General features: G+C 44.4%; 1 protein-coding gene across 1 annotated transcript; it reads left to right on the top strand.

Moving 5' to 3' along the window:
* The first annotated feature begins 16,313 nt into the window (after positions 1-16,313).
* Positions 16,314-17,603, top strand: LOC109743598 (uncharacterized). Its single transcript, XM_073506474.1, has 2 exons — positions 16,314-16,914; positions 17,092-17,603. Exons 1-2 carry the CDS (start codon positions 16,314-16,316, stop codon positions 17,601-17,603), a joined length of 1,113 nt encoding a protein of 370 aa, XP_073362575.1.
* The last annotated feature ends 649 nt before the right edge of the window (positions 17,604-18,252 follow it).

Below are 18,252 nucleotides of genomic sequence, written 5' to 3'. Positions count from 1 at the left end.
GAAAGACTAGGCGCATGCATGCATGCCGTTGTTGTTACTGAAACTCATGCAAATTTTTCCTCTGAAACGGCATGCATAGTTTTTCTTTTCCCGAACATACTAGAAAAGAATTCTATAATTCACTACCAACCAAGCATGCATTATAAGAAGTAGAAATACTGGAATATAATCCTTCAAATTTAATTGTGTAGTGCTTGATTATTTCAGGCAGTTGCTAGAGAACTACCCTCATGTGTATGTGTATCAGATGAAAACCGTAAAACGCAGCGGCATTATTGGTGCGGTGACTCGGCGGGAGCTGAAGCTTATCTCGTTCCTGACGTGCTAGCAGACCCGTAGGTCCCTCACCGTTCTAGTTGGTGTGGAGTGGTTTGGGTGTCCCGCCATGGCCGGGAAATGCTAGCTTCGGAGTTTGAACAATGGTGGTTTGTTAGGGTTAGTTGAGCATGGTCCCGTACTAGCAATAAGCCAATTAGCCGTTACTGATCGAAGCGGGCCACACCAGCTAGCAATGCATCATACTACATGCTTGATGCCTTGATGGTGCTTCCTGACTCCTGTCGATTTGCTTTGCCAAAGCCAGGAGGTCTAGGTGCGCAGCATTTGATCGATTGCTAAAGGACTAGAAGGAGTGGACACGCAGCCTTTTTGCCAAACAGGGGATCAAAATCATCAGGTCGGGCATTTGCATTGTATGGACTTAAATTTCATAACCATCGTATTGACCACCTCGATGCCTTATGATCCCCCTGATGGCTCTCGTGGTCACAAACATCATTCAGCAGTGAAAACTCCTGGCTCACAAAACAACAAGCCATACATTTGTGTTCCTGTTATTTGCCGCCAATAGGGCTCGAAGCGCAGCACCGCAGAAGAGCAATCCCATGAAACCGTGCGATGTACACCAACGTCTTTCCATTAAACAATTTTGCTAGTTCCGATCGATAGACCTACACAGTTTAACGCTGGTAGGTGATTACTGCTAGTATGTGTTCCTTGTATGCCGGGAAAGTGTAGGGGATTGGCCAATCGAGAGAAAGTGAAAGCAAGATGCCACGGGACAAAATGTTCAGCTGAGAAAAGAAAAGGCACCAAGCTGTCCTTTCCCCGGTGTTCAGCGTCAAGAATAGGCATAGGTAAGCTAGATTAGGTTCCCTATCTGATTGGCTAGAGCACTTGCTTAATTTTTTTGCCTCACTCCCTTTTAGAGTTGTGCTGAAAAGGAGAGAAGGTGCTAGATTACAAAGTTCCATTTTCGTTTCACCTGGAATTCTGGATAGCCTAGCTAGCTGGCCAATGTGCCATCCTGTGATTCTTCAGCTAGATATATAGTGCGTTTGCCTGCTGTAGTAATCGGTATTTGTTTGATTCAGATTCGTGTGCTCCTAATGCATTAACGAAATGACTAGTAGAAGTGAATATCCTTGAGGCATCACTGTACTCATTGGATTGGTATTAGGTCTTACTATTTGAAATGACCAGACGGGAAGAATATGCATGATGTCTTGGTATACTGAATCCTACTGGAATTGTGAACATATGGATATGTGATATATGGAACATCCTGAAAGACAAGGTGCACGCCCTTGTTGTCATTGAAACTCATGCAAAATTTCCCTGAAATTGCATGCAAGACCATTGAACTTTTCTCGATAGTTTCCTACAAACCAAACAGGGTTCAGAAGAAAAAGGAAATCTAAGGAGCAGGATATTGCAGATTAATATGAAATTCATTCGAACGAGAGAGACCCCTGGTGTAACCGATTTATTTCACCAGTACTAATATCCGAAGATGTCCTGAACGTGCACCATCGGATCAAAAATATGTGCATGCCATGCAGTAGAAACTCAACCATGCAGCACACGCAGCTAGTCTCAGGGAGCGGTGTCCTAGAACCTCGTCGACCTCATCACTTTTGTGTTGGTGATGTGGTCACTCATCCACTCACTACTCCATGCCTCTGCCTGGCAAGATCTGCTGGCCACTCGCAGCAGGCTAGCTAGCTACTATGTGTGCAGCGCGTCCCCCGCCTTCGTCGGGAAAATTCAGGCGAGCCCTTTCGTGTTCCAGCAGGCCAGGTCGAAGACTAGCCAAGGCGAAGCCTAGCTTAGCATCGTCCAGGTCGGGCAGGAGCAGCAGCTGCTGCGTGATTGCACATTTGCATGCATTGCATCCGCCATGCCCTGCCAATCGCAGCATGCACACGGCACACCGGCCACCCTTGGGCCATGTAAGTACATTAAAGTGCATCAGGAGAAGGATTGTTTTACTTGTGCTGTGACCCGGCGAGAGCAGCTAGCAAGTCGGGGCCTGATCTTTATCCTATAGGAGTAGATCGTGTGGAGTGGTTTGGGTGTCCCGCTATGTCCGGAAAATGCCTTTGAGTTTGCACATTCGGCTGTCTGTTTGGGTTATCTATGGACTGCTGTCTCGTTTTTTTTTTTGTTGCCATGGGACTGCTGTCTCGTATTATCCCGGCAAGGAGGTTGCGCATTTTCCAATGCCTAACCAAACGTTAGTAATTCTGGCGCTCAACACAGTACATGAAGATGATAACACTAGCCCAGCAATAAGCCAGCACAACATTATTGAGTGTAGTATATCCTGGGCTTAGCGGGGATACAAATGAAAGGTCGCTTTCATATATCCTGGGCTTAGATGCGCACCAGTTGATTGCTAAAGCTTAAAAGGACGGGAAATGCAGCCTTTCGCCAAACCGAAATCATTAGGTCGGGCATTCCCCTCTTGGTAACGCTTCGCTACAACCCCCTTCTAAAACGTATACAGGGGCAATGTAGTATTTTCACACCTCACCTATACATGCGCTCGATGCCTCAATAGGAGGCGCGTTTTGTTTGACTGATGTGCGTCCGCAGAGGGAGAGCCTCCCAACTGGGCCGGCCTATCATTGCGTGAAAACTGTGAAAATAAACAACCACAAGAAAATGACCAGCAAAAGGATTCGAACCAAGCACCTCAGTATGATAAGCGCTGATAGCTAGCCAATCCACCTGATAGAGTTCGTTGTCCAATAAAGAACCCAAAATCTAAAAAATGGTCGCGCGCTAACTGTTGGAGGGAACGAGCGGCCGGGCTTCCTAGCCATGCGTGAGTTGTTTTTTTTGTCTGCTAGTGCATGTCGTTATCAGTATTTAATGTGTTCACACTGGTTCGTCCGATTTGAAAGAAACAACTTCACATACAATTATTTAGGTTTTCCGAATTTTTTAAAAGCCATATCTTTCAAACCGCGCGTCGGAATTCAGATCCGTCTTCACTGTTGAATTCTTTGCGACGAGATCTTTGAAACTAGATCCCGCATGAGTATGTTTCGACGAAATTTTTTTGATGCCAACTTTGGCGCTATATTGTGCAACTTCAGTACTGCTTTGTGCAACTTTAGTACTGCATGGTATAATTTTTTTCAAACCCAGTTTTTTGGAGCTGCATCCACAGTAGTTATAGTTGCACACATATTAGTTCTAGTTGGCACATGCATGGCCACAGAGTTGCACAATCTAGTCCGCATAGTTGCATATGAATTGTCATATCTTGTAATGTAGTCTAGTTGCACACACATTGATGTTTAGTTGGCTTGTAACGTAGTCTAGTTGCACACACATTGATGTTTAGTTGGCTTGTAACGTAGTCTAGTTGCACACACATTGATGTTTAGTTGGCAGAACACTAGTTGCACACACATATGCTCAGTTGGCGCGACAATGTAGTCTAGTTGCACACAAATTGATATTTAGTTGGCAGGACCAGTTACACACACATATACTCAGTTAGCGCGGCGATGTAGTCTAGTTGCACATATATTGATGTTTAGTTGGCAGGACTATTGACACACATATGCTCAGTTGGCGCGGCAATGTAGTCTAGTTGCAAACACATTGATATTTAGTTGGCAGGACTATTGGCACACACATATGCTCAGTTGGGCGGCAATGTACTCTAGTTGCACACACATTGATGTTTAGTTGGCAGGAAGACTAGTTCGTCGAAACATCCCCATGCGGGATCTACTTTTGAAGAGCACGTCTCGAGAGTTTCAACGATGAAAACGGATCTGAATTTTGACACAATTTAAAAGATATGTCTTTTATAATTTTGAAAACCAAAAATTAATGCACTAAGGACGAACATGGGGAACAAACATCCATCACGTGAGAAAAAACCACATAGAAATGATTAACTAGCAATGTCCTTTTAGCATTTTTGGATTACTGTAATTTTCCTCTTTTTAATATGTGACAGTGACTAGACATCTGGACCAGGGGCCGGCCGCTCGCGAGCGGCAGCGAGCGCCCGGCCGCCAGCTAGACCGCTCCAATAAAGAAACGCTAGCAGAATGATCACAACAACCCGCTTAGTGTAGCGAACCATTTTTTTCCTGCTTCTTTTTCTTTTTTCTTTTTATTTCCTATTTGAAATTTTTTTATTTTCAACAAAATTGAATGCTTTTAATTTTGTTCAAAATTTCATAAAATTTTCATTTTTCCAGTTTTATTCATATATTGGAAAAGTTAAATCACATTTTCAGAAAAAATGAATTTTTGAAAAATGTTCGTGTCCTTAAAACATTGTTCAGAATGATAAGACATGAACAGTTTTTGAAAAGTACGAACAAAATTTTGAAAACCAGCAACTTTTGGAAAACAAGAACAACAATTGGTATTTTCAAAAAAAAATTAAACAAGTCGAACAAAAAATTGAAACCAAAAAGGTTTATGGAATTTCGTCAAACATTTTTCTGAATTTGTGAAGAAAAAATTGAAAGCAGGAACATTTTTTTAATTCCAAACAAATTTTGAAAGTGCAAACGTTATTTGAAACTCCACGGACATTGTTTGAATTTGGAAAAGTGTAATTTTTTAAATTTGTGATTTTCGTAAACTAGATTATTTTTGAAATTGCGTTTTTTTGTAAACGACAACATTTTTTAAGAGTAAAACACACCATAAGTCTAAAAAATATTTGGTGTGTGTCATATTAGTCCGAATACTTTGAAATTTATATATGGATCCTAAAAGTTTGTCAAGTGTGTTGCTCGCAGTCCTATCCACGCTGCATCAGTTTTGACACGGGGTGGGTGGTTGACTACTTCGATGTGACGATTTTTTTGCACACCCCCTCCCAAAAGGTCATATGTTCTAGTAATTTTGTGGCATTCACACTTGCGCACATCCTATCCCTTGTCCTCCTCTCCATATCCAATGGCCACCGTCCACCTCGGCGCCAGAGCGCGGTAAACATGATGAGCTTCCTGCATCATGCGTTGGAACCACTCTAACACGTCTATCTTTTCCGTCGAGGTAGGATCGTCTATGTTGTGGAGGAAGTAGGGACGGAACCATTAAGACTTCTGCAACGGGGTGGAAGGAGGAGGAAACGGGATGAAGCCTGTCGGCTGCTTGTTGCATCACCGCCCTCTCGCGTACGACGATGTCGCCACAATCTTTGTGGAAGGCAAAAACCACTGCGTGGGGAGGGGGCCTTGGGTCGTTGTGTGGGAGAGCATGACTGCCGACGACGCAGATGCAGGATGGCGGACTTGCTAGCAAAAGTTGGGGTTCGTCCAGAGATTTCCAATAAAATACCATGTGTTAGCAGAGAGTGTTTTAGTAGGCCAGAATGGTCCGTTTGGGAGCAGCTCGTTATTCAACATCCCTTAAATGGCCCCAATTTTTTTTACTGGCTCTGCATTACCAATTCAAGGCACCATGCCAGGTTTTTTGAGTTTTAGGAAATTCTTTCATTTTCTAGAGTTTGTTTTGTGGAAAATAGCCAATAAATGGTCGGACGTGACGCAACTTGCATATGGTGTCAGAGTTCGTTCAAACCTGTCATGGATGCCTACCATGGGCAATCTCACTTGCTTGCAAAAAATGGGGTCATTTCATGCATGTAAAAAAAATTGACCGTGTTCATGGTACGCGAGAAGGGTCCATTTGGTAGCACTTTGTTTCTCAACATCTCTACAATGGCTCCGATTTTTTTCTTGGTATTGTATGACCAATTCAAGGCACCATGCCAATTTTTTTTCTTAGTTTTCAACAATTCTTGCATTTTTTCAAAGTTTTCGATGATAAATGGCCGGACGTGATGCAACTTGCATACGGTGTCCAAAATCATTCAAACTTGGCATAGATGACTACCATGGGGCATGCCCACCTGCTTGCGAAAGTTAGGGTCAGTTCATGCATGTAGAAAAATAGACCATGTTCAATGGAGGAAGTTCGAGTAGGCCAAAATGGTCTATTTGAGAGTCTGTTTTGTTCATGGCCTTGTATGACCAATTCAAAGTACCATGCCAAGTTGTTTGAGTTTCCAGCAATTCTTGTATTTTCTAGAGTTTTCTCGGTGAAAAATTGGTCGGACGTGACACAAACTTGCATACGGTGTCGGAATTCATTCAAACTTGGCATGGGTGCCGACCATGGGTATGCTCGCCTACTGGCAAAAGTTAGGTCATTTTATGCATGTCCAAAAATAGACCATATTCAACGGAGAGTGTTTGGGTAGGCGAGAAGGGTCCGTTTGAGACCACATTGTTTTCGGCATCTATCACATGACCCAAATTTATTCCGTGAGCTTATATGGTCAATTCAAGGCACCATGCCAAGTTGTTTGAGCTTCCGACAGATTTTGCATTTTTTGTTGTTCTCTCGGTGAAAAAAGGCCAATAAATTGGGCATGAAATTTTGACAAGTTTGAACACCTTTTTCCAAAATTGGTAACAAATTGCCAACAATTGGTGAAAATTTTGAACAAAAATTGGAAACAATGTACTATTTTAAGAAATTATCAACTTTTTTCAAAGCACAAATATTTCTTAAATCTATGAACAATATATTCGAAAACGTGATTTCTTTTGAAATTCCAGAATATTTTTAAAATTCTAAATATATTTGAAAACAAGAACATTTAGGGTATTCCAAAAAATCAGTTTTTAGAACAAGTTTAAAAAATAACAAAAAAGTTTGAAAAGTAAAAATGAATTATCAAGAAAAGGGAATAAAAATAAAAATAGAGAAAAACTATTTAGGAGTTGGCCTAACTAGGCGACGGTGTCAATCAGGGGAAAACCCTATGACGCTTATTATTTCCCACATATGCAACCGTTACGAGTGAACATGGGTCAGCCCATTTTAATTTGTTTGTTGCCTCTGCAGATGCCGGTTTTGGGAACCTCTAGATAGTTCCATGCTGGTTTTTACCGGTTTGGGAGCGTTTAAGAAGGTCCATGAATTGTTTTTTTTTCATTTTCAAAATCGCAAAGCTCAAAAAATGTTCAACATATTTATTTTTTTTATTCGTATTTTTCAAGAAAGTTCAAAAATATCAAAAAATGGTGGCGTTTCAAAAATCTTTAGAGTGTCAGAATTGTTTGTGTTTTCAAAAGAAATTCGGAATTATAAAATCACATTTTTTAAATTTGTTTGGAGTTCTAAAATGTGTTCCACGTTTCGGAAAATTTGTTTCCACTTTCATAATTTTCTTTACGATATTGGAAAATATTCGCGTTTAAAAAAAGTCACGTTCAAATTTCAGCAAAAATGTTCAAATATGTCGCTTCACATAGTTCTTAAAACTCCGCGCAGTTAGTTAGCTCGTTTGTGTGTTTGCGGTAGGTCCATGGTCGATTCCTGCCGTAGGCAAATTTTTTGTAGTAGTATTTTTTCACTCTTTCACTACAAAACCACTTTAGAGATAGATCGTTGATGGGCCGGCCCAATTTACTGCGTTGTGTACGGTCGGGGTGATGTATTTTATAAAAGTACCATCCTACCCTTTCTTATGAAGGGGTATCGGCAGATCTGGTCCGTCAATGTATTTAGGGGGTTGTATTGAAGAAGAAGTGCACTTCTGGCTCATTTGGGTGCGTTTATCCAGCACCGCGGGCAAGCCGGCTTGTCCGTGTCTGCTCGTTTGCTTGCTCTCCTTGCACCGCGCGACCGATCGACGATGCGTCACGGTGTTGGGCCAGACAGACCGATCGACGATGCTTGTCTGCCTAGTAAAATTATTAAGCTTGGCGTAACATTTCCGAGATTCACAGCAGGGTGACGAGGGAAGCAGTAGTACGTGCTTGCGACATACTACAAGAACCTGTCTTTTCTCGCCCGTTTTTTGGGAAGAAAGAAAGGGAAAAAAAAGGTGCTTGGTCTGTCCCCATGTGACGGACAGCAAGTGGTACGAGGCGCAACCTTCTTTTTACGGGGGAATCATTGCAACTCGTGGTGAAAGACGGCATCCCTTTCTCGATTACACGACCGTGCGACGATCGCAGTACAAGTAGTTCCAACCACGCAAAGGATACGAGCTACTGTAGCCTTAGTCAGTCTGGACGAGACTCTACCAAGAGAAATGCAACGGCGTCGCGCGTACATGTCCAAGCATCTACTCCTACGTCGAATCATCATCGCTTCGTCAAATGCGCGGACCGGATTGAATTGGAGCGCCCAAGAGACGAACGAAGTGGCCGAAAAGTGCCTGCAGAGGCCGAGCTCCATTGAGGTCTTTATTTTTTTCAGCGAAAATAATTTTCCACACATAAAAAATATCTGAAAAGGTATACATGTATACATATATTTGTAGTAGTATACATGTACAAAATTCTATGAACATATATATTCATATGTGATGTACACAAAAAAAGACAAATACACATATTAAAATAGGCCTTTTCTTTGTTGTAGTTGGGTCAGATATTTGTCTTTTTGTGTAGCATGCAAATAATCAAATTAGTAGATTAAATTATAGATACTTACAGAATATGTATATGTATTTGTAGAAAAATATTTTTTTTTTAACTTCTAAATATATGTTGATTTTATATTTATAAAACGAGCTTCATTTTATAGATATTTATTGAGATTCTAAATTGTAAATACTTTTAGATCATCTCTACAAGATCCCCCAATAGTTATATTTGGAGGGATTAAGGCCAATCTAGCAGATCCCTCGAACCAATAGTCCAACAAAATTATAACTTACATCCCGTAAAATGTGTTCATCCAGCATATTTTTAGTCTGAGGAAGCGGCTTCCCAGGATAGTTAGGTGGTCACCCGACTTCATCTCGACACCGACCCTCTTGCCGGCGTCGCCGCTGTTGCACCCTCGCTCACCCCCACCCCATGGTGGAACCGTTCCGCGACACCATCATGCAGCCCCACCACGCTCTATCTCACCTTCTCCTCACGCGTCATCGCCAAAATTGACATTCTCGCCGCCGATGAGGCCGGCGTGCGTAGCTCCACCTGTTCGTTGTAGAGGTCTGTTTTCACGTGGAGCCGAACCGCCTGAGCTTGGAGATGGCATAGGAAGGCCAAGCACAACACATAGACGGTCGACGACCTCGGAACCGGCGAAGTAGACCACCTTCGCCGGCCACGTTGCCACCCATACATCCCGGTGGCATTCGTCTCATCCACGCCCATGAACTGCCGCTGCCGGCACTGTTGCCACCCCTACATCCCGGTCGCATTCGTCACATCCACGCCCAAGAACCGCCTCTGCGGCCTGGTAGATATCGCCGCCGTTCGGAAATAGCCAAAGCTACATCGCAAGTGTCCTGGTGGAGCCAGACTATAACACGAATAGGATTGAAGCAATCCTCCAAGAACACTGAAGGATCAAAAACCGACAAGGTCACAATCAACTACAAGAAGATCTTATATTGAGCAACATTGGCGACTTCATAACACTTGATTCGTGTGCTTCCATCATGATTATATGAATCTTTGTTAATTTGGATCATATGTTGTGTTTGAATCTGAATCGTTAAATTTGAGAACATTTTATTTGATCTGTATTTGAATCGTGGGTACTTGAAATATCAAATTTTTAATTAACATGTTGTGATAGTTGGATGAATTGAACCAAATTTATTGATGGGTTAAGTTTTAGGAAATTTGCTAGATGAAGAAACATTTAATCCCCTAAAAAATTAAATTTATGAGGTAGGAGATACATGTTTGAATTTTAAGATATGGGGTCTGCAAGAGATGCTCTTAGTACCATGTGGCGGCATAGCAATTGCTTTCCTTTTTTCTTATTCTAAATACATCATTGTGTCCCTGTCGGGTAAGACTTGTGGTCGGGGGGTAGTTTGTGATCCTAAAAGATTTCAACCATCTGCCACACATGAAGAGAACAAAAAGTTTCAAAACATTGTAAATGTCCGGCTGTCACCTCAAGATGAACCATTAGTGATTGAGGTTTTTCCTTCGATGGGAGGCTGAAAGGAGAATAGGGTGAGCCTAACTAGCGTTCAGGAGGCCTTGGCTCTCACACCCCTCCAACACAGATAGTTACTCGATGGATGACATGCTTAGAGATGAAGAGGAGAGAGAGACGCGCATGCAGAGAGATGGAGAGAGTGGGCGCGAGAATATATGGCTGCAGGCCAATCGTTTGCATGCAGGGAGTAACTGCCCAACGTCTCCTCGGTAGCAATTCAGGGGCAAAGTAGTCCAGATTTTGCTGAGCTCTCCTCTCCTTGGTATCCGGGCTGGAGCTAAAACGCAAACAAAAAAGGACCGGAGGGAGTACTCCACAAGAGTGTGAACTTTAGAACATGATAAATTTATGGTAATCTATTCTCCGTTTCTTTAATTTGCGTTTGTGTTTATTTGGCAGCTTGTTGCTCTTCCTTACCTTCTCATATAGGTTTCACCCAATTGCTTGTTAGAGATTTTAATTTAACCGCAACTTTTCTTTTTGTGAGTTACCAAGCGTTGTTTTTTGGCGATGGTTTTCTCGGTTTTGGAGTTTGCTAGCTTGGTGTTAAACTCCGATTTCTTGTGTTTCCGTAGATACACAAATACTGTCTTAAATCTAAATATGTTTTCAGTTACATGAACATTTAATTAAAAGTTTGTTAACATTTTTTGAAACAGTGTGATTTTTCTTACAATTGCATGAAAACTTTTGAAAATGTGCAAGCAATATTGAAATTGCATGAATAAATTTGAATATGTGTGATTATTTTTGTAAATTGTGTTTTATTTTTTTTAAAATAATGTGCATTGAAAAAATATGCACTATGTAAAGTGTTTTTATTAAGTTGAAAATTGTTCCTTGTGTATTGGATAAATATTTACAAAGTATTTAAAAAGTGGTCATCAAGTGCTGAAAAATGTTCACCCTGTATTATTCACGACACAAGATTCTATTTCTTTCACCCTACACTATGTACTTACTTTTGCAACTATGCGAGAGAGAGAGAGAGACTTTCTCTTTGGCAAAGGATCAAGCGATTTGACTTTGCTTTGTCCGCCGAGATCCACCACAGGTTGGGTTTAAGAGCCATATGATGGGTGGCTATCTAACACGGCTCAGAGACCACGTGTATGTAGTCTACGCTGGTCAATAGAAGCCCTTGCTGAAAAAGAGGCGGCTCTTCCCACGGCGTATTTGCAAAATATTTGACATATATTTTAGAAATAATTCATGTATAAAAAATGTGCATAAATTAAAAAGAATAAAATTAAAATTGCAGAGGAAAAGGGAAAATGAAGAAAGCAAAGCATAACAAAAATATTTTTATTTATTTAAAAAAATGTAATCAGAAGAAGAGAAAATAACATAGTAAAGTGAAAAGGAAAAATCCAAACAAATGAGGAAAGAAAAAAAAAGAAAATAAGGAGGCAAACAGGTGCAGTACCACCAAATAAAAAAGAGACAAAATAATCTGGAACAAAACGGAGAAACCGTATTAAAAATAGCCTGTGTGTTTGTAGAGTTGGGTCGGCCCACGATCGCTCGCCCCGTGTGCTATCTCGACTATCTTACGCAAAGAGGTTAGATAGGATTTCCTTGTTATCCCCTCATCATTCAGCTTTGACCTTCGTTGTTGTTTTTCTTTCAGATTGGCATCATATCCACTTTTTGAGTAGCATCTTAGATTAGCTCCAAGTAGGCCAAACGAAAAAAATTCGTGCTTCTAGGATTAACTAATGTGTGTGTAGACATTGTTGCTCTGCATCTAGTCATACACATGGTTTATTCTCATGTTCACGCAGCCATTATTGGCTTACCAGATCATGCAAAGCAAACTTGTTACCTGTCTGGGTCCGAACCAAAGACACGTCCCATCAATTTCCAGATTAGCAAAAGATGGTTTCGGAAATGCAATGTGGCCCTGCCGGAATTGCACCGCATAGTTGGTTTTCTCTTTATCTGCAGGACCATTTGCAAGAGAATCTCACATACGCCATTTGGTCGGGTGCGATGCCCGCCCTTCAAATCTCAATCGATCACGCTTTAACACAGGGAAGAAACTGAGGATTATATGTGCTAGCACTATTAATACTGGTTGCAAATTGCTGGTTGCATCATGAACAGCAAAAAGATAGTGTTCACAGCTACAAATTTCCATCACACTGTATAGATCTGCAGCACTTTAAATGGGAGGTTGTGCAAGGAGTGGTGCTTTAGGAAATGGAGACATGATTAGTGTTCCGTATAAGCCGGGAAAGTGTACAGGGTAGGCTAATCCTGAGAAAGTGAAATCAGGATGCTACGGGACAAACAAAACAAAAAAGATGCTACGGGACAAAAGGTTCAGCTGAAAAATAGAAAAGTCCCAAGCTGACATCTCCATAGTGTGTTCAGCGTCAAGAATAGCTAAGCTAGATTAGGTTCCTATCTGATTGGCTAGAGCACCCGCTTAATCTTGCACCGTGTCTCTATTAATGCGTAGTAGTATTATACTCCTTCCATCCCATAATATAAGAGCGTTTTTGTTTTTTTTTTAATTAAAAACAAAAACGCTTATTATGGGATGGAGGGAGTACTAGTAATTCCTTTTGGAGTATACTATACTAAAAAGAAGAAGATGCTGGATTGAAAGTTTCATCCTCGTTTGGTCTGGATAGTCATAGCCCGGCTAGCTAATGTATCCTTCTGAAATCCTGCAGCTTGATAGTGAGTTTGCCTGTTGTGGTAATGGGTACTTGTTGGATTCAGATTCGTGGCCTCTTAAGTCTTAATGCGTGAACGAAATGACTAGAATCTCCGGTAAAACGTGTGCACCGCACCCCCGGCTTCTCCGGGAAAATTCAGGCGATCGCTTTCGAGTTGGCACAGGCCCGGTCAGGTGGGTGCGTGCATGGCCTAGCTTAGCTTAGCTTAGCATGGTCCAGGGTGGTGCAGGTGCAGGGCCAGACTCTGCATGCACAGTAGTATTAGTCAGTCCGCCATGCCCTGTCAGTCGCAGCACACGCCCCGGCCCCGGCACCGGCCAGCCGGCTTGCATCGTGCCATGTACAACGCGGCCGGAGGAGGATTGTTAACTGGTGAGGTGAGTTGGAGGCTTTTCTCTGTCCTGACGTGGTAGCATGGACCCGTAGATCGCTCAACGGCCGTGCGTTCGTGTGGACTGTGGAATGGTTGCGGGTGTCCCGGACGGTATGTCCGGGAAATGTTAGCTAGCTCGGGAGTTTGAACATTTGGGTGTTGGTGTAGATCGCTCAGCGTTCGTGTGGACTGTGGAGTGGTTGGGGGTGTCCCGGCCGGTATGTCCGGAAAATGTTAGCTTTGGAGTTTGACCATTTGGGTGTTGGTGTGGGTTAGTTAAGGACTACTGTCTGGTGTTAAGCAGGCAAGGAGGTGAACCAAATGCTATTTCTTGCACTCAACACCATGCATGGAGATGATAACCCTAGCAACAAGCCAGTAGTAAACCGTTACTGAGGGGCCGGGGTCACACCAACTAGCTCTCTATGAACTTGCTTGATGCAGTCTTAAGGAGTGGCATTGCTTTGGCAAAGCGGGGGCGGTCTTAAGGAGTAGGTGGGCAGCATTTGATTTGCTACAGGGCCTGGGCATGCACGCAGCCTTTTGCCAAACCGGGGATCAAAATCATTAGGTCGGGCATTCACCACTTTGTAACGCTACTATAGGACAGATATTTCACAGTCGTCGTACTGATTTTGATACCCTAAGATTCCCCTGCCTGGCACTCATGATGATAGCATTATTGAGCAGTGAAAATCCATGGCTCACAAAACTACAAAAGCCCATATTTGCGTTTCAGTTATTTACCATCAAAAGATCCCACCCTTTGTTTCATTGCCCCGAAGGGAGAAACCTTCAACTTGAAGCGCGGCGTGCAGCACAGAAAGAAGAATCCCGTGAGACCGTCGGAACTACACTAGCGTCTTTCCGTGAAGCAGTGTTGCTAGCTCCGATCGATAGGCCTTTATGTATGGCTTTCGTAGGCCATAGCTAAACACCAGTTATAATCACGGTTGCAGCAAATCAAAAGGCGTGACATATGATCCGATCGTGCCACTAGCAAACGCTAGACGGTACTGTGTCTTTTCCTAAAGAAAGGGCAGCTAGCTAGTGTTTCTTAAGTTGACATGACTGGTCGCTACCTCGCACATACTCACATAAGTTTTCTCCTTTTCTCCCTCTGTTATGTGAGACCACAACAGCCCTGCTACTATCCGTGAAGCGTGCTTACTAACTGAGCTGTTTGGTTTGGTTTGGTTTCATCCAAAAAATCCTCCGCGTGCTCAACAGATGCACGCATGTGCATCGCTAGCATGGGCATGGATGCATCACTGGACTTCTCTCAAGAGTGAAAAAGAAGACCATGACACGTACGATATGTTTTGATAATTCCTCGCTGGTTAACCTACAAGCAACGTGCTAGCTGATGTAACACGTAACGTATGCATGCATATGCACCGGCCCTGACCGTGGTCACGAGCTGCACGACGCGTATGCTTGCTGGAGTTGGATCGATCTCTCCATCCCCGGCAGCCGGCACCGCCATGAATTCATGGCGTATAAACTCCGGTCGTATCGTGCGCTCGAAAGCAAAACGCGCCGGTTCGCTCAATTGGTCGACGACGACGAGAGGCAGGCCCAGGACGATGACGGCGGCAAGACAAATCAACCTCCCCCTCGTCCCCGCACGGCGCGGCCAGTTTTCACGCATACCTGCAGCACATGTCCCATCGTTTGTTTTTACTTCAATTTTTGTGAAGATTCTCTTGCATGCGTAGGCTATCACGGCAAATTTGACAAATTTGACCTATAGACGAAATCAAATCACAGAATGAACTGTCTGTGAAACTATTTCACGCGGCTGACCCGTGGCGCCTAGCTCTCAGGCGCTGCACTAGTGCAACGCCTAGGAGCTAGGCGCTGCACACTGACTTAGTAATTTTCGGATCACACGGGTGCGACGCTGGCCGTGTAGCGCCTATCTGTGAGGCGTTGCACAGTGTAGTGTGGCGCCTTCGTGTCGGGCGTCACACAAAAATGTCAGCCATGTGAAATAGTTTCACGGACAGTTCATTCTGTGATTTGATTTCGTTCATAGGTCAAATTTATCAAATTTGCCATCTCACACTGGCCGACTGACTGGCGCCACATTTTCCGAGGTGAAGCGGTACATGAACCTGTCTCTTCTCGCGCGTTTACAAAGTGAGAAAATGTGGACCCTTTCTGCTCCCACGTGACGGACAGCAAGTGGTCCGCGGCGCATCCTTGTGCGCAGTAACTCGTACTAGTAAAAGATGGTTTTCCACCCAACCCTTTCTCTTACACGAGACCCTGCTTTATACACCTGTGTGTTTTTGGATGTATTCTTCTTGCTAAGAGTACTACCAGTACTCAGAAAGGCATGCATTGCTCACAATCACACGCCGGAACCATGATACACGTACCACACAACCGTGACGTTTTTAGGCCAACTCCACCGCGCGACTCCATCTTGTACAGGTGCGTCCGTTTGAGGTAAAACGGATGAATAGCGCGGCCTCAAACAGACAAATGTCCGGATTCCGTCCGTTTTCGACCCATCCTCGGCCCAAACTTACGCTCGGTTTGGGGTGAAACGGACGCGCGGGGACGGCCTCGACGCACGCCCTTGTCCCCCCGTGGCCCGCCTGTCGGGAACACTAGCAGTCCCTCCGCTCCCAACGCTTCCACCCTCTCTCCCCGCCCCGCCCCGCCGCCGGCGCCGCCGCTATTCTCCGGCCGCCTCCTCACCGCGCAGCCCCCGGCCGTCCATACCAAACCACGTCTCGACATGGCCGCCACCACGCCTGCGCTTTCGCCGTAGTTTTGGCCGTCGATCGGAGGAGGTTTGGCCGTCGCCGTCTTTGCCGGTGGCAGAGGGGACACGACCGCCGGCGACGTACCACGGCGGTCGCGGCAGCTTCTGCCGAGAGCTCCAGAGCGGCCAGTAGCCGGCCGGCAACCACCCCTGCTGCGTCGAGATGATCATCGCGGCCTCTTCACCACCACGACCGCAAGGTGTTCGACATTTTGCCCACAAAGGTATGGACAGTGGAGACGAGTTTTACTTCCATCACTTCCTTTGTTCATCGGACGATTCGTCGTCGGATGATGAAGATCTTGTGGTGGCTGCACTGGTCGTTCACGACCACATTCAGCGACAGCTTCCTCGGTACAGGGGGTCAGTCCCTGGCCGTGCTCCCAACCTGAACCGCAACAGGGAGAGAGGCCACACCCTGCTCTATGCCGATTACTTTGCGAACACCCCGCTTTTCAAGCCGGATAAATTTCGTCGCCGTTTGCGTATGGCAAGGCATCTGTTCAATCGTATCCGAGAGGGAGTGGTTGCTCATGACCCATACTTCGAGTGCAAGACGGATGCCCTTGGCAAGCTTGGATTCTCCTCTTACCAGAAATGCACCGCGGCCATCCGCATGCTTGCATATGGAATTCCAGGCGATCTGGTGGATGAGTATGTGCGTATGAGTGAGACAACATGTCTGATGTCAATGTACAAGTTCTGCCAGGCTGTGATCGAGGTGTTTGGCCCAGAGTACTTGTGGCAGCCAACTGCCGCTGATACAGAGAGATTGTTGCCGACCAACGCAGCTAGAGGCTTTCCAGGCATGCTTGGTAGCATAGATTGTATGCACTGGAAGTGGAAGAACTGTCCATTTGCTTGGCAGGGCCAGTACAAGGGGCATGTCAAGGCGTGCACTGTCATATTAGAAGCGGTGGCTTCGCAGGATCTTTGGATATGGCATTCTTTCCTCGGCATGGCAGGTTCTCACAATGATATCAACGTGCTGCAGCGTTCTCTAGTCTTCGCAAGGCTTGCAGAAGGCCACTCCCCACCTGTCAACTTTGAGATCAACGGCCACCAGTACAACAAGGGATACTATCTAGGTGATGGTATATATCCTCAGTGGTCAACTTTTGTGAAGACAATCTCGAAACCCCAAGGTGAGAAGAGAAAGAGATTTGCCCAAATGCAAGAGAGTGCTAGAAAGGATGTGGAACGTGCTTTTGGTGTGCTTCAATCCCGGTGGGGTATCGTTCGAAACCCTGCACTGTCATGGGATGAAAGGAAGCTTTGGGAGGTGATGACTGCTTGTGTGATCATGCACAACATGATTGTCGAGGACGAGCGTGATGGGAGTATCTTCGACCAAGGATTTGATTATCAAGGTGGAAATATTGAGCCCCTGCACCAAGACCCGGCCACATTTGAACAGTTTGTCCAATTCCACCGTGAGATGCGTGATTGGCACACTCATTTGAATTTTCAAAATGACTTAGTTGAGCACGTGTGGAATCATATTGGCAACCAATAAATGTATTGGTTCATTTTATGTTCAGTCAAAACAATTTCGATTTGGTTGTAAAACTATTTTATTAAAGACAATTTCAATTGGGTTGTAAAACTATTTTAATTTTCAGACAAATATTTGGACGTGCAAACTAGTTTTGATAAAAATATGGGCATTTTTGGCACTGACGGACAGGATGGGGCAAACGGATGCGGCCGCGCGCTGGGCGCACGGCCTACCGCATTCCAGGACACGTCCGGACACGACCCCATTGCCCTATCCAAACAGACAGAATCCGGACAAAACGGACGTCCGTTTGAGGTCGCGCGGTGGAGTTGGCCTTACTTAGGATCATGTGAGAAGACGAACAATTATAACCACACAACCGTGTCGGTGCATGCATGCACTCGTGAAAGGTGGACGTACGCGTCTCCAAGCAATTCACGGACCCGTGACCGACTGCCTGCTTGGAATCGGTGTATTTTTATACACGTGTATTTGTTTACAAGTGTATCTTACCGCCGTGTGCAAATTCACCTGAGAATCAAAACGACGGATCGTGGTCTCTATATTTTACAGAGGTAAAAGCGCTGGAAACGACAATCCAATCAAGGGTCGGTCGCGTGGGTGGTGCAAAACTGACGGAGCACAGGGTTTTCTCGCCAATCATACG

The sequence above is a fragment of the Aegilops tauschii genome, chromosome 1 (assembly GCF_002575655.3).
Source record: "Aegilops tauschii subsp. strangulata cultivar AL8/78 chromosome 1, Aet v6.0, whole genome shotgun sequence".
Taxonomy (NCBI): Eukaryota; Viridiplantae; Streptophyta; class Magnoliopsida; order Poales; family Poaceae; genus Aegilops; species Aegilops tauschii.
Note: the sequence above shows the minus strand (reverse complement) of the source record. Positions and strands in the feature narration are given on the sequence as shown.